The sequence below is a fragment of the Plectropomus leopardus genome, chromosome 17 (genome assembly GCF_026936395.1).
Source record: "Plectropomus leopardus strain MGB_pleo_1.0 chromosome 17, ASM2693639v1, whole genome shotgun sequence".
Taxonomy (NCBI): Eukaryota; Metazoa; Chordata; class Actinopteri; order Perciformes; family Serranidae; genus Plectropomus; species Plectropomus leopardus.
Genome location: NC_142192.1, coordinates 31,060,138 through 31,083,910, shown reverse-complemented (window position 1 = coordinate 31,083,910; position 23,773 = coordinate 31,060,138). Strand labels below are relative to the sequence as shown.

Below are 23,773 nucleotides of genomic sequence, written 5' to 3'. Positions count from 1 at the left end.
GGTTTTATGGACATTTTTATGTATTTTTTTTCCATTTTCCTTTCTTTTAAAACTAACTTTTTAGGTGATTTTCCTGTTACCTTTTTCTCATTTCTTGACATTTACTGTCAAGTTGCTCATCGCCTTTTTCCTTAATGAAAGAAATCAACTAATTTGCACAGGTTTCAAGGGTTAAATAACTTGTGAAAGGTGTCTCAAGTTTCAACGGGTTAAAGACATTTGCATTGACAATATTGCCAGTTGGCTACATAGTAAAAAATTGTCCGTATCTGCCTCAAAGTGTTAGTTACTGTTGTACGGTTAATAATAATGATAATAATAATAATATGAGATATACAGTAATTGTACAGTGACAGTCAGAGGGAAGATGGGGGTTTTCCATGTGATGCAGGTCAAAGGTCAGACTAAACACTTCATAGTTCAAAGTTCACCCCGCAGCTTGACTCCCGTCTCAGTCTGAAAACAAGTCAGCTGACCTGAACCTGGCACTGAGATGTTGCCTGATTGCGAGCACGCTGCAGCTTTGATCTGCGGTAAAAAATAAACCTGAACAAGTGAAGTGACAAAGTAAAAGTGAGTCCTTCCCAAAACTGCCTCGGGCCTTCACGCAAGCCAAGACTTAACTGTTTAAATCCAGCGAGCAGTGTGGAGTGGCTCTGTGCTTTAAATGTGCTTAACTGAGTGTTGACTGCTGGTCCACCATCTGCTTCGCCGTAAACCAGTCTACACAGAAAACACACCTGCTTTCACCTCAGTGCACCTGCTTTAAACGGTGGTCTCTCAACAGGCGTACACCTGACTGAAGCGTGGTGGGAGGGATTAAATGTCTGACCTCCTGGGGACCCAGAGGTTGTGACTGTAGTGGTATTTAACGACGGTGACGTCCCCTCCCTCACCTCTCCAGCAGCTCGCTGTAACGTATCTCATGGTCATAAAGTGGGTTTACAGCGAGGTCATCACCTCCACGTTTGCAGAAACAAAACATCACACGCGTCCAAGAAAACACTGCTTTGAAAACTGGATCGACATCAGTGTTCCTTTGCAGCAAGTATTTAAACCTTTAAACATGTGCACATTGGTTTGATTTTTTGAAATAAAGGATATGTATTTACACACACACACACACACACACACATACATACATACATACATACATATATAAAACCCTGTTCTCTGTTGCATTTATGACATCGATTGAACAATGAAGAAGAGGCAGACATAGGCCTACTGTAGAGCTGTCTGCTGGCAATGTGGAAGTCTATCACCTATTTTTGGAGGATTTTCCCATTTAAAATATAAAACTTTATATATGCATTAATTTTGTTGAGAAAAGGCTATTAGAGTCAACAGTTAACCCTCTTTGGACTGTGGGAGGAAGATGAAGAAACCATCGCTAACACAGAAAGAAGATGCAAACCCTCGTACTGTGAGGCTGCCAAACGCATAAACTCAGTAAACTGGTTCGTATTAAATATTATCACCGAGCACAGCAACGACAACAACAAACTTTATGTGCATCTAGCCTGATTAAGATGACATAACAGCCTGCAGACATCCTCCACACCCACTGCTTCATCAATTCTTTATCTCAGGACAAGAATAGAGCAGCATCTACAGTAAACTCTCCTGGCAGGCCTCTGATCGCCCTTCTGTATTAAATAAAACAACTTAATTCCTCTGCTGACGTGCTGAGGCTGAACTTCATCACCCCGGCTCCCTCTTGGCACCCTCAGTTACGGCTCCACAGGTGATCTGGATTTTGCCATCTGGCCGCCGAGGCTTTGGAGAGCTCGACCAGAGGACAAGCGAAACCAATGTGACCTTATCGGTAAAATAGCTCCCTAAAGCAGGACTGTTTATCTTTTAAATGAAGAAGAGCGACACAATCTTTCCCCATACAAGATGAATTCATACCAAAATTACTCATTTTACTACTTACTTGGTTTTGACCAGCTAATGTTTTCTTGCTTTAGTAAGCAAGCTTTAGATATGTAATGATATGTAATTTTGTCATATTTTGTTTGTTTTGTTGGGCAAAACTGCCCAAATTATTCAAAAAAAATGCTCAAGTTATCACAAGGCACCCAAAACAAACACAAACTTTTTTGCAGACCGCTCCAACCTTAATATTAACTTCTATAAACCACGAATAACATGGGAGCTATTTGATTAGAATTTGTGGAAGTTTCGTATTTGCCAGTTAGATCTATTTGGACTATTTTAGGGTGATTACCAAGATTCAATGTAAATGCGCCACAGCTAATCTAAATTTGTGTCTTTTTTTCCATTTTATCGTCACAAAATTGAAGTGCATCATCTCAGTAAGAAATTTTTTTTAGATCAGATAAGTAGATCCACAACTTCTTTGTTCTACCTGCTAAAGTTTGAGTTAAGCAGTAGTTTTTTTTGTGACCTAAAGTTTCAGTGTTTTTGGATCTCTTCTCAAAATGCAGAACCAATCATCTTTGAGTTTGGGAGGCATCCCGGTTAATCGTCACTATGTCTGCACTTTATCGTCTCTCTATCATGCAGATCTTTCTTATTTTAGATTGGGGATTTTCCCTTCAGGCTCCAAATACTAAAGAGTCTGGATTTATAGGATTAGCAGTTTGGGTCCCTTGGCTCTTGAGACAAACCTTTATCTGTCGCAATCTCACCTTTAACCCCCAACCTTGTTTAGATGAGTTCTAGGAAAGAGAATCCCTTAATTGAGAGGAGCAGGGGATTAAAATGGAGGAAAAGAAGGAGATGGAGGGAGAGAGAAGCAGTGAAGGTGGTGGTGTTAGGCGCTGTAAGGAGGATTTGGCAGCAGTGCAAAGCAGACGGACAGTCAATACAGGGAATGGAAAATCAGTGGTTAGCAGAACAGGGCTGATAAGTATTATCAAAGCTCTTTGGCCCAATCTCAAGGAATCTATTCCCAGAATGGGAATGTTTAATATAGGCACCTTAATGGGCACAATGGCCTAAAGTGAGGTTACAAAAGTCGAGGGAGCAGACGGAGGTCAAAGCAACAGTCAGCCAGAGGACTGAAGAAAAACGCGGGATTTATTTACGCCCAAACAAAAAAAACACATTCAACACACATTTTAGCAGTGTTGAAGATGGACATGAAAGGGCCAAAAGTATGATAAGTATATTGAGAAAATCTCCTTTATGCCACATGTTCTTTATGTGTCTTTATGTTAAATAAATAGAATGTTTATTACTTTATTTTATTTTTTGTGATTCGCATTTATTCAATTTTAAAGGCCAAAATACATTCAATCGAACAGCAACAATGGACAATAGCTGACCGGCATAAGCAAATCACAACAAAATACAAGACAAGAACATGAAAAAAAAAGTTAATAATACAATTTAAAACTTAAAAAATATATATATTTCTTTTTGGAGTCACATGACCAGCATCTCTGGGTAAACAGCTGTGTTAACTCAAGCAAATGAAATGTGTAAAAAAAAAGTTACACTTCTATTTCAAACACTGGAGCATTTTCATATTCCCAAAATTCATTTCAGAGTTGACAGCAAGAATCAGTTGCTCATTGCACCTGGATTTTTTTTTTTTCCCTTCGTCTCTCAGGAGACAGACTGTCAGTTTTCTTTAGTGGTGAGAATTCAGCCAGCGGTTCAACGTCTAACTTATGTAATGGTGGCAACAGAAAGTTTGCAGATTTTGAGGCCCTTGCTTTTTTTTAGTGAATGCAAAAGGACAGTACAAAAATAATAACTTTGAGTCCAACATTCACTCCCTTTTAACTCTGTTTTTGGTCTCCACCAGCCCCTGAGATCCGATTCTTTCACAGAGTGAACCAAAATCTCAAACTAGAAATCCCAAAACAATGAGCTGAAAGATGCTAAAATTCTCAGAACTGAAAAGCATCGGAGAATATTTTGATGCTAATAATTTTGTACTTTTACCGAAGAGGCATTTCTATTTTTACTTTAGATCTGAGTTTTTCTTTCCAGACAAACTGGAACATTTTGAGTCATTTCAAGTTGGATTTTCATTGTTATTATCCACGCTACAAAAAGTCCTGCATCAAATTTTGAATTTGTGACTTGACGTCTCTGAGGACAACATCATGTCCTCAGAGTCCACCTGTCTGCCTGACTTCACCTGCTGATTTTCAGAGTAAGGCCAGTGAAAACATGCTAACTGTCCTCATAATCTCATTACTCGTGGTACAACAGCCGTCTGCAGGGGAATACTCTGCTCACGCCAAGTTCAAATGAGGTCATTCGGGGTGATGGGTGGAGGGATTTTTATACACTGAGGGCCACAGAGTTGTCGAGGAACAAAACCAAAGTCTTCACGACCAGTATTTATGAATAAACTGAAGAAAGTTTTGAATTTAGAGCAAACCTGGGTTGAATAAAAGCAAATACAGTTTGCTGTAGTTCAGATTTAATCCACTTGATGAACCACATGGTGGGGGATTTAACATATTAGGGCAACCCAGGTGAAGTCTGGTGAGCCGACAGACCCATAAGTCGAACTGGATCTCAAATAGATTAGATTTGACCAAACATGTGCTGGAGCTTATGAACACAAGTTAACTGAGGAGAGACACACTCAGAGTGGTGCAACAAATTCATCTAAGATCAGCTTTTATACACCAGAAAAAAATCCTCACATTTGGTGGCTCATATATTCCTATAAAATGCGTCATTCCCTTTTTAAATTAAGTTTAAATAAACGATTTCTCTGTGTGACCTGACCCGATATCTGTGTGTTTTACAGACTGTAATGAACCTAATGACTTGTTTTTGGGATTAGGTGCTCTGTTACAGTTACTGTGGTGGAACAGGTTACAATAATCCGCAGTGAGTAATGCATTACAGTGTAAACCCGCACAACGCCAGTGTTCTCAGGTGAAACCGATTAGCCGAGCCGCGCCGTAGGAAAACTTCCATCTCTTTGGAGGGAAAACCTGCTTCCAGGTCACTTCCCCTCTTTGCTCGCCCGTTTTTTGTGGTAATCTTGAGTTCAGGTGGACTTCATTCATCAGCCTGGGCCAAAAAAACACTTTGATTTATCTTTCTAATCTATTTTGAAGAGACAGTAAATATTCTACATGCTCGATTATTGTTGTAGTAAGTCCTGCTGGTCACCACCAGAGGTCAGTACAGGTTATAGATACATTAATTACTCCATCAACTCTGAATATTAGAGAAGAAAAACAACTATTCATCTATTGATACCCAGCGACAGAAATTAAGGTGTCACAGCAGCACAAGAAACAAAGCAGATAAAGACATGAATAGTTCATGCAAAGGAGAGAAAAAGGGCAACGTATAAAGGACGATATCTTAGATTTACATTATAAAGCTATAAAGTACAAAAGCATATGTGTACATTAATAGTTTCTGTTGTTCTTCTTCTAATGCTTCCAAGTGAGTGGTCCTTAAAAAACAGAACTAAATAAAACACACATCGCAGAAGTGAAATAATTGTAAAATTAAATATGACTTTTTTTTAGAATATTTTTAAAAATATTTATATTGGTTTTAATATGTGTGTGTGTGTATATATATATATATATATATATATATATATATATATAGTACATCAAAATACTATATAAATATATATATTCTATATATTACTACATACTCAATTAAAACACAATAATAATAATAATAATAGTGTTGAACATCATCCTTTTTTTTTCATTCTCTTATTTTGAATGCAACTATTTGAATTTAAACCAGACACTGATATTAATTTAATAAAACTATGCTGGGAATTGGTTGTGAACTTTGTTGAAAATGTAATAAAAATACATGTTTATAATGTATAAAATGCATTTATTGAAAGGAGGGACCACTGCTTTAATGAATGACAGTCATATCAAAAACATAAAAATACTGATCATAATAAAACATCAATATCCGGATTATGTAACAGAACAGCAGGTGCACATCTGTAACTGAAATGTTTCTCGACATGCGTGTAACACTAAAAAGTTCAACTCAGTGTCTGTAACACAAACACAAGCATCAGCAGACTTTTACACTGAAATGTAGCCAGACTTCCTGTCCGTGGCTCAGATTTGGCTCCTGTGGATGCGGATCTTGCGGCTGAGTCTGCGAGCCAGCCGGTCCACGGCGCTGCTGATGTGTCCGAGCTCCTTCTTGGACGTCAGGCCGTCGATGTTTCCGCTGTACCACAACACCCAGCCGGCCAGAGACGTCAGCACGAACAGAGCTCCTGCACACAGACGTCAAACACGTTATCAATCACAGCTGAGTCACACAAGTGCTTTTAACTTAAGAAAACGCAGAAATACATCAACATGTTTCTTCTCCACGAGCTGATTTCATACCAGTATAGACCAGTAGGTCTCCATAGTCCTGCCCCTTGATCTCCAGGGGGGCAAAGACTCCCACCAGCAGAGCGGATCCTCCCAGTAAATCCATAAACACAGCAAAGGCCAGAGCCAGTTTGCAGTGGGAGAGGCCGTCACACAGGCCCATCATGAACCTGAGGAAGGAGAGCAGAAAGACACGTGAAAACTGCAGCTTTCTGCAGATTTTTGATATTTTTTATCTTATCAAAACACAGAAATAAGCCAATTATCAATCTTATAAAGGAATACATTGATAAGTAAATAAATGCAACAGAGAAACAATTACAGATAACAATAACAGTGATAATGATAATGCTGGTAGTAATAATGAAAATAATAATCAAAAAATGAATTAATAAAAATATAAAGAGCAAACTTAAAAAACATTAAAGACATTAATAAATACATTCTTAAGAAATTTAAAGAAAATAATGAATAATTTATTTTTGTTTTAATGTCATAATTTATTTATTTAACTTTTAATTATTTTTCCTTTTCTAATTGTTTCAGCTTAATCACGTTCAACTTCGGTATTCTTTCCATTTTTAGATGGTTTTCATGTAAGATGTGACTCAGTCAGGATTTCATCATTTGTGCAGATTTTCTATTTAAACAAAAATCGTGCAAATGTTACAACAAAGACCGGATCATCCTAAAGTTATTTCTCATTTAGCTTCATCGGCGAAATCTCTGCAGAGCAGCACAGCAGCTCCCTCAGGTGAGGCTGTTTCGGACAAAAACCTCATTCTGTTGTAAACTTTAACAAAACTCTTCATTTCACACCATCATGCTTCGAATTCACTCACTTCTTATTGTTGTTCGTCCCGCAGCATAAAATCTCGATCTATCGTGCTTTTTGTTTCTTATGTTTCTATCGTGTAGTTTTACTTCTTCCGCGTTTACTCCCCAGACTGTCCCTCTCCACCTACCTGAGCACCGCCCCCTCAGGTGACACGTTTCCGGTCGGGCGCGTCCCAATACTCTCAAACTAGTCTTGAAGGTACAAGATAATTTAGAGGTTCAGTTAGAAAAACAGCAACATCCTTTTCTTTTATCTTTTGTGTCCTGTTTAAAGTAAAATAAACCCACTTTTAAACTGTGTCAGTAAATACCCTGTAAATGTTTGTTTTTCGCAAGAGATTTAAATTTGAAGTTCACACTTGCACCTTTTTCCCTTTGAAGATGAAACTGTTGACCATCATTTATTTTTTTAATTGTCCATTGGTAATTTCTTTTTATCTTATTTTATTTTATTTTATTTTATTTTGTCTCTGTCTGTGCGTTTGTGATCCTTATTGTATTTACCTGAACGTTTCACCTGTTATTCTTTCCTTTTTGTTAAAAATCATTTTATCCTTAGATTTTCCAATATATTATTATCTGTTTTTGTCTTTGTTTTTTCTATATCTGACTGTATTGCAGCATCATTTCCACCATTGCTGCAAATCTCTGTTTTGTATTTGTGTATTTCCAGACTTGCTCTGTGCACTTGTATTTAATAAAGTTGGTTTGTTTTTTCTCACAGGGGAAGGAAAACTGTTGTTTTGCGCATGCGCACACCTGAGCATGCTCCACCTGTTGAAGCCACTTATAATCAGGTAATTGCAGCAGCAGCAGCGGCGGCGGAGCAGCAGCTGCGGGTCGTTTCAGGCTGTATTACAGGAGTATAACTGCACACAGACTCATAATAACACGTTTATCACTTTATTTCAGTTCCCACCTCTCAGAGCTGCTCACCTGACGGAGCAACATGAATCCAACAGCCAGCAGAGACGGTTCACAGCCGCCAGGTAAAAAAGCTACGGTGAAGTGTCAGGTCCGCCGTGTGCTGCAAACGATTCAGCGCATTTTAATGACTTTTATATGCAATAATTACCTAAACGCGTCGTCTGTTCATAGACTTTACTGTATTTTCTGATGTTTTTTCTCAGTAATGTTGGATAAGATGGAAAAATCGCCCTAAAAAAAGCCATTTCATGTTAAATGAAAACATCTTCGGAAAAGCGTAGCATCTGCAGGATGATGATGCAAAACCACGATTGCATGAAATAAATTGGTGGTCAGTTTTGTTGTAATAGCACAACAGTTAAAGTCCATTAATGGATTATCAAGAAGAGCTTGTTCAGCAAGCTTGCCAAAAATGTTGGTTTATTCTAGAAAGCTAGCAAATCTGATGATTGCCTGCTAGTTAATGACGCTACTAAGGTGTTAACTACAATACTTCAAGTAGGCCTAAAGTACTATTACAAATACTATATATAGACTATATATACTAGACCAGTGGTCCAGATAGTCATAAGTTAAAGGTCCACAGTTTATAAATTATTAAATTTGATTTCACAAAATGTAAACAACACAGTAGCTCAGAACAAAAAGAAATCAAACTTACTGCAAGAATAAACAGAAATGGCATTTTAGAATAAGAGCTCTGTGCTGAAAATTCACTATACTTCAAAATAAAATGTTTATTTTTACAAACTTGACATGTTCACCAGTCACTTGTGGTCCCTTCAGAATAGACCCGCAACCCACTTTTGGACCAGGACCCGCACCACTGTGCTAGACTCTCAAACTAAATATTATGTTTATTCTAAAAAATAAATACTATATACTTAATCAGCTTCACCATTGTACAAGATTGTACACATTATACAGTATAAAGCTAAAATACTATATATATTCTCTGTATATGTTTTTATGTACATCTCAAAGGTCCATCATGTATGAATTAAGCGGACTAATTGGCAGAAATGATGTGTAATATCACCTGAAAATATCCTAATTCTTTAAAATAATTATGTTTTTGAACATAAAAATCAAACACTGGCTCTAGATAAGGTTATTTCCATTTTTGGATTTAAGTTCTTCTCTGTCTATGTTATTACAATTTTACTGATGTTCTGTTTTGTAGATATATATCCATGTGTTTTGCTTTTAAAAATACAAACTAAAATGTATTTATTTTCGGTCCCGTGTATTTTGGATGCTTTTATACTTGCACTCAAAGCCTTCTTTTTACTCAACACACAGCAGTTTCTCTCAGCATCACTAAATCTTATTTCATCATACCTATTTTTTTATTGTCTATTACTGAATGAAGTGTGTAGCCACACAGATCCTGACACATTTTGCTTTATGATCAAATTTATTTTATAGTTTTTTTTTGACTAAACAATAGACAGACTTCTTTTCTGTGATGACGGTAGAGGAGGTGATCTGTTTCATGCTCTCAATTCTGCACATTACTATGTTTACACATCCATCTTCACTTTTTCCACACTTACTTTTCTTCTTTTGATTGCTCTTTTGAATCATTTTGGCTTTTTTGTTTGTTCTCTGTACATACTGTACATATCTGCATTATTATTATTGTTATTTTATTCTATTGTGTTTTATTCTATGTTAGGTGCCCTCCTTTGTATTTAAGTTTGCATTAAATTGCCTTTTTAACCAGTATTTTATTCAGTTGCTGCTCTCTTATTTGCGGCTCTAACAAAACAATTTCCCTCGCAGGATTGATAAAGTATTTCTATTCTATTCTATTCTATTCTATTTTATAAAACACAGTGTGAAATCCTGGTTTATGGACGGTTAATAAAATAAGAAACAACAGATTAAGGTATAATAATTTAACTCTGTTGTCTTGTGTGTTATTATCAGAGCACTACATGCCGCAGCCGTCATCATCATCAGGAGGAGGAAGTTTGTATCTGGATGCCTTTGAGGTCTCTTTCCCTCTGGAGAACATCCAGAGACCAGCTGCATATCACCTGAACCAGGGTCAGCAGGTGATGGAAGGTACGCCACGTCTACCACACACAACCACCACTTTCCTAAATTCTGACCAGTTTATGATGCAGCAGAAACATACTGAGATAATCAGCAGGTTTCTGTTTTCATGCTGCATCTGACAGACTTAACTCTTTAGAATCTGCTTTTGTTGTTCTGCTTTCAGATGCCATTCACAAGCGTTTAAACCTCTGGAAGATGGGAAAAGTGGTTTGATTTCTTTTGAAAATAGGGAAAAAGGCAATGAGCAACTTTCTGGACAAATTTCCAGAAAATTGCAAAAAAAATGTGTTAAAGGGGACAAGAAAATAACGTGAAAAATAGCTGTGGGGAGATTATTAGAAAAACTAGGAAAAGTTATTATTATTATTATTATTATTATTATTATTATTATTATTATTATTATTATTACTGCATTGGCACTTTCTTGAGGTCTATTTTTTTCTCCTTGTGTTTTCAAATTTTTTTTATTTTTTATTCATTCATTCCTATAGTTATATATTTAAAGTTCTGTTACAGAAAAAAAAAAAAAATATATATATATATATATATATATATATATATATATATATATATATATATATATATATATATATCAGCCCTTTCTCGAGGTTGGATTTTTGTTTTTCCCTGTTTTTTAATTTTTTTTCTATTTTTTTAAAACTTAAAAAAATTACACTTAATTAATTAATGAATTAAATTATTTGATTAATCATTTTTCTTATTTTCAGTTTTTTTTCCTTGTAACTTTTTACTTGTTTCTTGCTAATGTTTGGGCTTTTTCTTGTTTAGTTGCATATTGCCTTCTTCCCATGTTTTTGAAAGACATCAAGCCAGTTTGCTTGGGTATCAAAGGGTTAAGAAAGTACATCTGGAATTTCCGTCATGTAATAAAATGGAAACTTGTGAATAATTTCTGAAAAATTTATAGTATAACAAGATGATGATACTGTTACACTGTGATGCCTGCAGGTGCAAAGAGCCGAGCTGATTTATCTCTGATGCGTCTGATCTCCTCCTGCAGAGCCCGTCGTGCACGAGCCTCCTCACTCTCATTACAGCCCTTTCATCCTGGTCTCTAACCTGCGAGCTCACCTGTACGTCACGCTGGAGAAGAACGCCTGGCTGCAGAAACGCATCGAGGAGCTGGAGGAGGAACGCAACTTCCTGCGCTGCCAGCTGGACCGCTTCATCGTCAGCATGAGGGGTCCGGAGGGTGAGGAGTCCGCAAACACAACCGTCAGATCCAGTTTTAGTTTGAAATGAAAAAATAAATGAATAAATAAATCATCCAGTTCAAATTAACATGAGTGGAAATGCACAAACAATAAATAAACATAGACATAGCTGCAATAAGAACAAGATAGATATGAAAACAGAATGGAGACAACAAAATATCAGTATTTAAATCAACAAACGTTATAACAATTTTGAGAATTTTATTTTTATTTTATTTTATTAAAATTTTATTTTGAGAAAGTCTTGAAAATATTGAGTACAAACTCGTTATCTTGAGAAACCACCATCCGTATTAAAGAAATTTCTAATGATTTTAAGAAGCCACTATTTTTTAGTTTTTTTTGTCATTGTGGGAAAGTTTCTCATTTTACTGAGGTACAAAGTCATAATTATGAAAAAAATGTTTTGAGATAATTATTTTAAGAAACTGTCGTACTGTTTTGAGATAAATAAGCCATTAGTTAAGAAGGTTTTCTTTTAAGATACTAAATAATTATTTTGAGATACTAAATCTAATTCATAGTTTTGTATAAGTCATTATTTTGAGATAACTGATAATGATAACACACACACACTCATATGTATTTATGTAAATACTATTTTGTTTTCCTGGACCTCAGAAAAGTCTTTTCCTCTAACGCTCAGTGACAAATTGGTGTGGAGAGTCTCATCGTGCTGTGAAGATCCAGCCGGCCGGCTCTCCTTCTCCTCTGTCCCCCATGACCACCAGGTCTGGGATGACCCTCAAACGGCTGCAGGGACCAGGATCCCGGGCCCGCCGCAGCGCTGCCATCCCTGGTGAGCACATGTCTGACACACCAGTTAACCATTTGAAACCTGGAGTGACATCACTTTTCTCATGGTGCTTTCAGACAACTTTTTACGAGTATTTAAACTGGAAAAACCTGAGAAAATTGGAGTGATTTCTGCAAAAAAATTTGCTAATTTTTGCATCTTTTCTCCTTTCAATGCTCAGTGCAATCTTCCCATGTTTTTGACAAAAATCAGGCCAATTTTCTCATGTTTCAAATGCTTAATTAATTAAGTATTGCAATTTACGATGTTAGAAATCTTGAACTTTGATGTCTGAAATTGCTTTTATTACTGTTTTTAAACAGTCCTAAGTTTTAAATATTACACAGAGACTTTGTAGATTTTATAGAACTTTCCCCTCTGCAGTGAAGCAGGAGTTTCATATTGAGGAGGATAAATACTACACCGAGGACGAGTACATGGAGGAAGAGGAGGAGGAAGACGAGGACTCGTCGCTGGAGAAGGGGTCAAAGAAGAAAGGTCGAGGGCGAGCCAACGGAGAGCCGAGGATGAAGATGAGGAGGATCTTCAGGATCACGCACGGGAGGGAGAGACAGAGAGGTGGGGACTGTATACTGCAATACTGTGTACTGTGTGAAGTTTACTTTAAAGCAATACTTCACCCCTGAAAATGAACATTTGTATATCAATTACTCACCCCGTGAGTAACTGAGTACACTTTATTTTTTTCACATGCCTTCACTGTGGCCAAAGAAACCTAAAATTGAGACATTTCTTGATGATCTGGAGTAAAACGGGACCACGCTTACCAACAAAAATACTGACACCATTCACACGTGACTCTCTGCAGGAAATGTTCCTGCACATTTTAGTGCCTAATCAATCAGTCAATCAGACTTTATTTGTATAGCACATTTTATACAAATGAACTGTCACACAAAGTGCTTCATACAATAAAACCAAAATATGCAAACTTTAAATAAGAGGTAAATTAAAGGATAAAAACAAAGTAAAATGATAAATAAATACGTTCTAAATAATGAAAAGATAAAGAAAATAGTAAAACAGACTAAAACATCTAAAGAAATAGTCAAGAAATAGATAAAGTTCAATTAAAAGCCAAAAGGTAGTTGGCTTTTAGGGATGAACTGCATGTGTGAAAGGGTTTTTATTTTCTCTCCTCCTCAGTTAAAGACCCAGAGGGGGTTTTGATTCGTTACAAAAAGATCCTGATGACTTATCAGCGGGTGCGGAGCATGTCCCGAGCTTTCCACATCCACGGGGTCGACAGAAACACCATGGCCTCCACCTCGCCGATCGCAGAGCTGCTGCTGGTGGCTCCAGATAAGGTCGCAGTTTTTTTAATGTTGCTGATCATGATGATATGATAGCCTCTATCAGTGATGCACTAAAAACAATCATTTTTTATCCTGTCAAAAATCTGTCAGTCAATCATTTATTAGTCACATGGAGTTACACAGCTCCAGTGAAACGTGATCCTATCAGCTCCTTTAAAAAGAGGTCGGCTGTTTATTCCAATACGTATAAAATGCATATTAAAAATAAAATTAATACAATACTTAAAATTAATAATCTGTGCTTAGTTTTGGTGTAGATTCAGTGATGTAGAATTCATTTTTTTACAACCATTATTAACATTAGTTTTGTAGTCAGTTTCATCAGTTATCTTTTTTCTAAAAAAAGAAGCCTTAAAATAACACCACTCCCCTTATTATTTGTGTTTTCCTTGTTGCTAAATATGATGGTCGGTTGGTCAGTCAGTTAGTTTTCTTTGTTTTGTTGTTTTTTCTCTGTAAACCATCTCAGAGTGTCCAGAACAACGCAATGTAAGTCCACTGTATTATTATTATTAGTAGTAGTAGTAGTAACAGTAGTAGTAGTGATCGTAGTCGTAGTATTATAGTTGATTATAGTGTGTAAAAATGTAATTTATAGTGCTTTTAGATTGTTGCTTGTCCAAAATGTTGCTGAAATGTTGAAAATGGTATTTTTGAAAGGCTAAATGTTGACAAATATGAATTGATGCAGAATATTTGGTCAGATAAAAACGAGATGAACATTTTTTCAGTTGATTTTTGACTTCACAGCGCTGTGAAATGTTTGGATCACACGATGTGGAAACAGTTGGAATCTAACACTACAAGTAGCATAACACTAATAATATCAGTGTAGGCCGATCTTTATATGTTACTGTGCAGTAATAGTGGATTCAACAGAATGAATAAACGTGCATAAAAAAGTTTAAAAAATGTCGCCATCAGGTGGAAAATCGTAAAAATTACAGTTAAATAATATAATGCATGTTTTTCTGCTTTGATGGTTGTGGGATCAAAAATTGCAGTTTTAATGGGTTTCAATGGAGCATTTTATTTTTGCACTTAATACTATGAATGTAACAATTTAGTTTCCTAAATTTAGTGTATTTTAGACTCATTGAAGGAGCTGAGCTGGAAATTCCAAGATTGAACAAAAAATACATTCTTGCTAAACTGTATATATTCATGAACACAGCCAAAATTATCAAAAAATGAACAATGAAAAGCTTGTAAAATGGGATAAATTTCCTCTAAATTAATGACAGTTCTGATGCTCCTGCAGGTGGCGGAGGTCGGGGAGTTCGAGGCGTCGAAGGAGAAGCTTTTGGATTACGCCCGGCGGTGCTACAAGACGATGGACGAGCAGACGCACGCAAAGGTTCAAACCCTGAAGAAGAGTCACAAGCTGCTGCCAATCTCCTACAGGTTCAGAAACTGAGCGGCAACAGGGTTTTTCCTTTTTTTTTCTTTTGCACTCCTTCAGCTTTTATTTATCAGTTCCTTAAGAAGAAGCAGAAAATATACAGATTAGAAAGAAAGATCCGATGCCAAATCACAGGATTAAAGTTGAATATTTCTGCTGACATGCTGCTTGATTTCTGAATTTTCTTTTTATTAATTATGCAGCTGTTGTGGTGGGCAGAATTTTTTTTCTTTGGTTCAGTATTGAAGATTTTGATTTTCATTGAATGTTGAAAATTACATTAAGTTACTCCTTAAGTATTTATTGAATTTATTAATTAAAAGACACAGTAGACTAAGGATTATAATGACCTTGATTTATGAATGACTGCAAACATTTCAAGAGCCGGCGTCAAAGTAATCAACAAGTGTTAAAAACTGTAGTTTGTGTAAAATATTGATGCTCTCGGTGTGTTTACAGACAGTCAGATGATTGTTCACCAGAACGACCGGCCATCTTTTTTTTGTTTTGTATCAAAAGAGAGAGAAATATTTATTTGCTTTATTAATTTTTTACACAACATTTTGTTGTGTTTGGATTATTGTTTTTTTTAAAATATGCACATTCAATATGTTTTATTGAAAAATAATATTTGTTTGTGCATTTACAAGTAGTATACGTTATATGATTTGGCCAGTCGGGCATCCTGACGTTGTAGTTTTGTGAATTGTTTGGTGTTTAAAGGTCACATCATGCAAGAAAGTAAATAACTTTAAATGTAAAATTATGTTGGTTTTCTTTTACAATGATGAAAAATGTAAAGAAATCATGAATTAAGCATTTAAAGATTCAGCAACACCAAGGTCAATACACCGTAGGCAGTTATAAAGTAGGGGATTTCTTTTAAATACATTGAGGAAGTCGATGAACAATGAAAGAAAAAATTATCTATGGCGTGGAATATATATATATATGAATATGAATTATTTCTAAATAATTAATAAATAATCAATATAAATAAATAATATTTTATTTAAGTTGGATTTATTATGAATATAAATTTTATTTAATGATGATAATTATAAAAAAGTATTTTTATATTGAACAGTTTTCCCCAGATTTTCAAAAAATATTGTCTAAATCTACTAATTTATTGCAAATTATGGAACATTTCTTGTTAAGTGGTTCATTGTCTTTTTTATCGACTTTTTAAAGCGGCAGCAAACTCTATCTCCCATAACACCTTGCGACAGACAGAAGGGGGCGTGAAACAAACTTCCCCTTTAACCTTTCCAAACTGTCCAATCAGAGCGCGAGCTATCCTGGAAGTTGTAAAACCAGCGCCTCTTGATTGACAGCTTAAATTAGCCAATAGGAGTACGGGAGTGCCACGGCGGACCAATCACAGGTGAGGTAGGCGGGATTCCTGTCCAACAGGGCATCGGAGGAGGAGGTGTTCCTGGTAGCCATCTTGGATGTGCGGAGTGATTGTTTAGCGAGAAGAATTTTTTTTTTTTTTTAGAAGAATATCCCAAATACTGAAACGGTGAAGATTTGCCAGAGTGGAGCGACTGGGCAAAGAGATACTCCGGAACCCGGGAAAATCCAGGTAAATGAATGTCGGACTGAGAGGTGATGAATTTAGTGCCTTTCCCCCCCTTTCACTCTTTGCCTCTCTCTCTCTCCAAATTGTGTCTTCCACATCAAACCGCCGGTGGAAGCTGCAGCTCCGCACTGACAACACATCAACTTGTGTGTTTGCTGCTAAAAAAACGGAAAAAGCTCAACTTCCTGTGCCGGCGCCGCGGTGTGTAAACTTTAGTGTGTGTTGAAGCGCTCGGATGCTGGAGCCCACCGGGCTGCTGCTCACTCACGATGCCCGCATTGTTTATAAACATCCCGGGCTAACTCCGGTTCGTCCCTCGGTCCCAGAACGTGGCTCGGTTTTTCGGTTTAGCTAGCTGCTCTTACACCGGTTTAATTCAAGGTTTGACTCTAAAATATCACAGAAATGGACATTAAAAGTGTAAAACTCAAGTGGACAGTGAGACCGTGTGTTAGCAGGACACGGGGGGCCTGTGTCCAGATGTGGACACTTGTTTTTAGAAAGTAATGCTAAAGCTAATTTACACTTTTGTTTGTTAAAGTCGATAATAAACTTTTGATTTTGTTGCAAAACCACAGCAAGCAGGTGAGCTCTGAGTCACACTTCAAGAAGTGTCAAAGTTAAGTTTATTTCTCAAAAATATATTTGAGGTTAGGGGTCATAGGAAAATGTAAAACCATAAATATAAATTTACTTTGTTTCATGTGCAGTCAACATAATTAACACGCACAATTCTTTTTATGTTTGGAAATGACTGTAATCACTCCTTTTTTGACACTTCTATATTTTAATTACTTGTTCTAATAGTTGACTGAGCTTACTCCTTTTATTAATAATAATAATAATAATAATAAAACATTTTATGTATGGGCGCCTTTCAGGACACTCAAGGTTACCAACAGCAATAAAACAGCATAAAATCACATATGAATACATAAAAGTTCAACAACAGTGAATACAGGCAAGTTTAATAAGGGATTTGAAAATAACATTTTAACTTAAATTGTAATGTTGGTTGGGATTGCTTTTTTCAAGTTTGGTTGTGTGCCACTATGATGCTCTATGAGGCACTTTATTGTATTTTTAAATTGTTTTTTGTACCACCAACTGCAGATCAGATTTCCCCTCAAGAGACAATGAAAGCCCTGAACTGAACTGACCGATACTGATTTTTGGGACAGGTAGTGATTATTAGTACTTAATGAGACCGATAACGGATATTTGGAGCAATACGCATTTACAATAACAATGAAAATATTTCTGTCAAAATGCAGAATTTTGAATATAACAAACTCTAACACACCACTTTGTTTAAATGCCCTCAACATAATATGCAGCAAGTTCCCAGCAACTTTTTTTTTTTTTTTTTTACATTTAAAAAATAATAAATAAAAATAGCTCCCTGATGTTTTACAAAGTAAAAGTTCATCTCATGCTGACATTTTCTTTGCAGGTATTATATTGCAGACTGCCTTCCCTAGATGAGTGCAATACGCACACATTTCATTAATTGGATTTAGCAGCAATCATTTAAATAAAACATCGATATAGATAATCTGTCGACCCCTAGTTAAGGTGACATAATCTTCCCTCAGGAGCAGTGTATTAAATCAACATCAGACTAGTACCGATTAGTCCGTTAATTGATTATTTAATGACAGAGAATTAATTCATAACTATATTTAAGGAGGATTATTGTCACATGCTACAGTGAAACTGAGCCGCTCCGACCCACCTTCTGTGCTAATAAAAACAGTTTAAAATTTAATAAATACACATAAAAAAATAAAATAATAAGCACCTATACAGGAAAATCTATATCAATGTGTGTGCAAATGTGTGTCAGGGCTGTTCATCCTTACTAGTCTCACAATTTGATTGATACTGTTTTTTGGGGCTTTTGTTTGTTTGTTTTTTTTACTTTATACTTGCACTTACGTGTTGACAAAATATACATTCACCCAACTAACTCAAATAATCATATTCTGACATAAAATCTTTCTGCAGGGGTCCACATTGTTACTATTTACTTTAACTGCAATGCCCGAAAAAGAAAAAGATGATTTGTCCCAAAAACAGTCTTAAATTTGGTTACAAATCATTGAAAATACCTTAAAAACCATTAAATTTCAATGTGTGATAACAGACACCTTGGTCTAAAACATATGGGTACAATCTAAAAGTAGTTTCAGCTGAGGTTTTCATAGATTATATGTGATTTGAATTCTCAATAGTGTGATACATTCCCTTTTTTAATTAATTATGATGCTTTTTGACATCAGGCAAGGGACTACTGATGAAAACAGCTAACTTGGGTGCAGTTACATTTGTTTAACCGTGGATTAATGTACATTGTTCCTTCTTAAAAAAATAAATTACATGTTTTCGTGCATCACAATGTTGTTAATGTGATAGATCTCAGTAGTACCATAATCACGTATGTGGGGAGGTGGCATCTTTTAGCTTTTTTTGACAGCAACAGTAGAGAGGTGACAGGAAAATAAGGAAAAGAGATGACATGAGACAAAAGTTCCCGGCTGGATTCAAACCAGCAACATCACAATTTCATGGTCATCGCCTCATAAATTACCATAACCATAAATTAACTTTGACAGTAATGTTCTATATTTCTTTTTATCAACAAATCTCCCCGAAAGACCAAATTGAACAATTTAATTTATCCCTCTAGCTATCAGCTGATATTAGCTTATCGTAAAAGTCTGTATTAGTCATATGCACAATCATTCTCGAGTGGCAATAAAATTTTTGTTCTCAGGTTTCACTAATGCTGCTACAATATGTATGACAGCAAAGGACACGGTTGAAATAACAGTCCAAAGCACACAAAATAGTGCTTAAGTAAAAATATAGAAACAATATAAAATTAGCACCACTTGCGCTATCTTATCAGCCTACTTTAGTGTTGAGCGTTTGCTCTGGATCTCACTATGACAAATTTTCGTCAAATTCAACACACGTTAAGTTAACAGTGAGACAAGATTATCTACATGAAATATTTGTAACAGTAGACATATACAGTTTCACATTAGATATCATCTGACTGACTCGCCTATTTAAATACCACCAGTATTTATTTAGTTAAATTCAGTCATGCGGGTTGTTCCTCATATTCTTCCTGCCTCAGCTGAATTTGCAAACAGTCGTAAGACTCCATATTTTTTATCACCGCATCACAAGAAAACATCTCCTAAATTTGATTCTGCTACAGAAAGAAAATCAAACTTTACCAGACAGCAAAATGAAGCCTTGATGAGGCGCTCCGTGTTTTTATTTTAGGATTATTTGTCCCTCAGGTGAGTCTTTTAAGCCCATACACAGTACAAAATTGGAAACGGTTGTGAAATGAAACTCCATGTCTTAAACTGTACCATTTTTACAAAATATTGCTGCACCCCTTAATTTTTATTTAACCTTACTGTTGTAAGCCAAGGCTGAAATCAGTGACAGGTTTTGTGTTGTGCAAGTTGCATTTCAGAAAATTAAATTAAGCAAATTATAACATAAAACCCAATATGCAGATTAGACACTGGATTGCCATTTGATAAAGATCGTATCCCCCCAAAAAGTTGTTTTTTGTAGGGAGATTTGATTATCTTAGAAGTTGTAATCTTCTGTACATATTTGCTTGTTGTTTAAACCTCCAGCAAACAAAATTAAATTACATTTTGGCATTTACTGAAACCCCTCCTGGTACCCAGGATGCACACACTAGTAAAGTTATTAAGACAAAGGTAGTTGATTTAAATTTAGCTTAAAGCTAAATCTTACTAAGGTGAATTTCTCAAAGGGATAATGAAGCTGAGGGTTGATTACATTTTTCAGTGCCATTGAAAGACTTAATCGATTCTGCACGTGCTCCATAGTCCCTGCACCTCTCTGATGTTGTTGAAAAACTTTTAAGAAAAGTGTAAAAAAAAAAAAAAAATCATCAGCTGACGGAGACATTGAGCGGCAGGTTTTCTACACCAAATAAGTAACTCTGCAACACTTGAAATGAGTCCTTGAATACACTGAACATCACAGATTAATGGAACAAAAGTATCCAGGGGAGCATGTTTCTTTTAGTTACAGTTAATTCCTGTAGGAACATTTTGGAGGATAAAGGTCGGGTTCAGCTGCAGAGCTGCACCTCCATCATCAGGGACTCACTGGGATGCCCAAAGATACTTCAGCAGGGCAGCTACCTAACCCTTTGAAACCAGAGACAATTAGCTTGAGTCCTTTTAAAAACATGGAAAGAATGCAATGAGTAATTAACAAAAATGACCCAAAAATTAACAAGAAATGCCGCAAAAATTAGCAAGAAATGACCCAAAAATTAGCAAGAAATTTGAAGAAAGTTGCAAGAAAATCACCTAAAATTAGCACAAAAAAACCAACAAAAAGAAAGGTAAAAGAACAAAAACAGGAAATGATCTGAAGAGAAGTGCTACAAAAAATAAATAGATAAATATTATTAAAATATAATATAATGATATTTTTTCTTTAACCTAATTTTAAATAATTAAAATCATATCGTTTTCTTGATATTTATCCCTGGTTATTTGGGAATTTTCTAATGATTCTTTCTCACACTTTTTAAAAAATTTTTGGCCAACTTTCAGGTCCTTTTCTTGTCACTTTTTACAATTGTTTTGCAAGATATTTCATGCCAAGTTTGTGATTGCCCTTTTCCCCATTTTCTTTAAAGAAATCAAATCAATTTGCTCTTGTTTTAGTGGTATAAATGCTCGTGAAAGGCGTCTGAATATCGATCCAGGTTTCAAAGTGTTAAAAATTAGGAAGACAATGGTCTCCACTTTCTTTCCTAATTTCCCTTCTTTCCCATCTTTCAATCAGCTCGCGTTTGTCTTTGTAAACATTTCTAAAGTGCATATTCTTTTATATTCTTAGTGTTTAGAAGCATTGTTTATTTCTGTGGCTTGTCCCTGTTTAAATAAACCAATAAATATGTAAATAAACAGTTTTTTTGTGTCTGTTTTCTGCAGTGAAAGACGGCATGAAGACATCATCCTAGTCGTCAGTCATGGCCGATAAAAGGAAACTTCAAGGTGAGAGTGTTTGTGTGTCTCATCAAACACCTGAGTTGATGCAAATTAAGATTTGTTGTGGTTTGATCAGCTGCCAAGTGGGTGAGGTTTACCACAAATCACATAAAACAGGGAGCGTCGCAATTAAAGAAAAACATTCCAGACTATTTTATGTTTCTGTGATTATCGGAAAGTCTCCTGATGGCGTCTTTGTTAATAAACTCCACCCATCTGTCTCTAAAACAAAAGTTAAAAAGTGTTTACAGTTCGAGTATGATCACACCTACCTCAGCTCGGTTACTGTTTCTTGTTGTGTGACCTGAAGTGGAAAAAAATGCACTTTTAGTTTAATGCTGCTCGGCTGAAAGTGAAGCAGGGCGTTATAAACAAAAGTCACATGCACTCACGAGTAGCTTGTTTACTGAGTCGTGCAAGCTGTCATCCTGCCAGGTTAGAGGTTTCTGGCTGCAGAGGGAGTCAGAAATACATTTAGTTTGGGTGGCTCAAAAACGTGATGGGTTTACCTGAGCTCTTTTTACCCTCTCAATTAAGATTATATTAACTAAAAATGATGACGTCACGTTTTTTCAGACCATATTTGGCATATGGAGAAAATACATGTTTTTTAAAAAAGCTACTTTGCATGTAATATATTATTATTTAATTGTTTGTGTTTTTATTTAGTCTAAAAGCATAGTGGCAATATGACAAAAACCTGGCATTTAAAGCTTCGGAAAGTGCTAATTCGGAAGATTAAGGAACATTTGAAAGCAGTAGTTATGAAAGTAGAAAATAATATTTATGTATAACATTTTTTAGAACCTGATTTTTAAAGGTGCGTTTTGTGTGCAGAGTGGTATGAGTGTGAGTATTTGACACTGCACAAAAAAATAATAATGTATAAAAGTCAATGTCACTAACTAACATATCCCAGGCTGTGATAATTGAAAAAAAAAATCTACTTAGCCTGGGATTCAATTTTGAAAATTAATGAATATTTGGTATTTATGATTAGGACTGATAAATAACTAAAACATTAGAAAGTAGAAGATAATATTAATGTATAATATTTTCTAAAGTTTGATTTTGAAAAGCACATTTTGTGCACTGAGTGATTCAAGAGTATGTAATGTGAAAGCAGGGCCCTAAGGGTTAACCGAAACCAGCATCTTTTATTCTGACAGTTCAGGCAATGATGCAAACTAGTAAAAGAGGGCCGCTATATTTATTTTACAGTTGTGGGATCAGTGTGATAAGTACCTTGCTTTTTCAGGTGAAACAAAAAAATCCAAGAAAACCTTTTGTTATTCATCAGTGCTGCACTTTTCAGTCAGAAGTGAGGTTTCATGTCTGTTTGAAAGTGTCTTTTGTTTTGTTGTTTTTCTGTGGTAGCATGGCACTCTGTGCGCAGGGTGACGTTGCGTCCGTGTGTGTTGGCGGACGTCTGTGTAAAAGTCTGCTCATGATGCTGGCACACTTTCACAGACGTTCACAGACACCAGAGCAGGTTTCAGACTTCAGACAGACTCGCTTTGTTTCCAGTGAGAACAGTCGAGATCAGAGTCCTCTGATGCTCCCCTCCTCTGCTCTCGCTGCTTTTATTTCTAAAAAATTTTAACAGTATGACAGTTTCAGTGTAGCGGATGTTGAGTGATGTCTTGGAACAGTTAACGGGACGCCTATGATAATGCATCCAAACCTCAACATTCGCACCACAACAAGCCGTGTAACCCGAGCCGACCTTTGTGTAAAGACAGAAAACCCTGAGGCTCCGCTGTCCCACAGAAATATTCCTACTTTGATGTTATTTTGAGCTGACGTTTGTCACCGCAGGCTGAAAACACACTTTTTTTCTGTCAGGATTGATGATTCTCTGTCACTCATCCCTTCACGTGAGCTCCTGCGACTCCGACTGTTGTATTAAAAAAAAAACAAAAATACCCATCTCCCCTAAAGTCTTCTCATGAAGAGGAGATGATAAAGCACCGACTAGGCTCTGTCAAATTGTAATGTATTATTACCGAGGAGGTAGACTTTCATCTAAAAATAACTCACCCGCAGCAGAATCTTAACATCAAGGCTGTTTAAGGTCAAACTAGAGTTTGTTCACATAACTTAGTCTGTTCGCGTCTGCGCCGACTGCTGCATCTCCCCTCACCACCGCTCGTTCCTCACTCAGACGGCGCCATTAATCAAATAACAGGGCAGAGCATTAATATGAT

General features: G+C 36.1%; 3 protein-coding genes across 6 annotated transcripts in view; 2 read left to right on the top strand and 1 right to left on the bottom strand.

Annotated features, from left to right (window-relative positions):
* Window positions 1-5,790: 5,790 nt before the first annotated feature.
* On the bottom strand, window positions 5,791-7,298 carry tmem238a (transmembrane protein 238a). Its single transcript, XM_042506911.2, has 3 exons — window positions 7,160-7,298; window positions 6,330-6,487; window positions 5,791-6,214 (listed from the first exon to the last, which is right to left on the bottom strand). The coding sequence occupies exons 2-3, from the start codon at window positions 6,481-6,483 to the stop codon at window positions 6,051-6,053; spliced, it is 318 nt and encodes a 105-aa protein (XP_042362845.1). The 5' UTR covers window positions 6,484-6,487; window positions 7,160-7,298; the 3' UTR covers window positions 5,791-6,050.
* Window positions 7,299-7,906: 608 nt separating this feature from the next.
* On the top strand, window positions 7,907-15,678 carry LOC121958045 (coiled-coil domain-containing protein 106-like). Of its 2 annotated transcripts, XM_042506897.2 has the most exons (8): window positions 7,907-7,951; window positions 8,067-8,143; window positions 10,014-10,151; window positions 11,167-11,358; window positions 12,027-12,179; window positions 12,561-12,755; window positions 13,344-13,504; window positions 14,775-15,678. In XM_042506897.2, the coding sequence occupies exons 2-8, from the start codon at window positions 8,104-8,106 to the stop codon at window positions 14,928-14,930; spliced, it is 1,035 nt and encodes a 344-aa protein (XP_042362831.2). In that variant the 5' UTR covers window positions 7,907-7,951; window positions 8,067-8,103; the 3' UTR covers window positions 14,931-15,678. The 2 variants fall into 2 exon arrangements, with proteins under 2 accessions (XP_042362831.2, XP_042362830.2); XM_042506896.2 differs by lacking the exon at window positions 7,907-7,951 and having other exon boundaries at window positions 7,967-8,143.
* Window positions 15,679-16,298: 620 nt separating this feature from the next.
* Window positions 16,299-23,773, top strand: part of LOC121958250 (CCR4-NOT transcription complex subunit 3-like) — a 39,796-nt gene continuing 32,321 nt past the window's right edge. For 2 of the 3 annotated variants that reach the window (XM_088090221.1, XM_088090220.1), the window contains exons 1-2: window positions 16,299-16,503; window positions 21,510-21,572. In XM_088090221.1, the coding sequence (XP_087946347.1) occupies window positions 21,548-21,572 (25 nt within the window). In that variant the 5' untranslated portion in view covers window positions 16,299-16,503; window positions 21,510-21,547. The remainder of the gene's footprint in view (window positions 16,504-21,509; window positions 21,573-23,773) is intronic. The other variant, XM_042507134.2, reaches the window with a different exon arrangement.

Bases quoted from the DNA above. Each gene is read 5' to 3' on its own strand.
- tmem238a (XM_042506911.2), bottom strand. From the start codon at position 6,483: ATGATGGGCCTGTGTGACGGCCTCTCCCACTGCAAACTGGCTCTGGCC. The intron at 6,215-6,329 runs GTATGAAATCAG...GTCTGTGTGCAG, and splicing joins AGACCTACTGGTCTATACTG to GAGCTCTGTTCGTGCTGACG.
- LOC121958045 (XM_042506897.2), top strand. From the start codon at position 8,104: ATGAATCCAACAGCCAGCAGAGACGGTTCACAGCCGCCAG. The intron at 10,152-11,166 runs GTACGCCACGTC...CTCCTCCTGCAG, and splicing joins GGGTCAGCAGGTGATGGAAG to AGCCCGTCGTGCACGAGCCT. The intron at 11,359-12,026 runs GTGAGGAGTCCG...TCTAACGCTCAG, and splicing joins CAGCATGAGGGGTCCGGAGG to TGACAAATTGGTGTGGAGAG.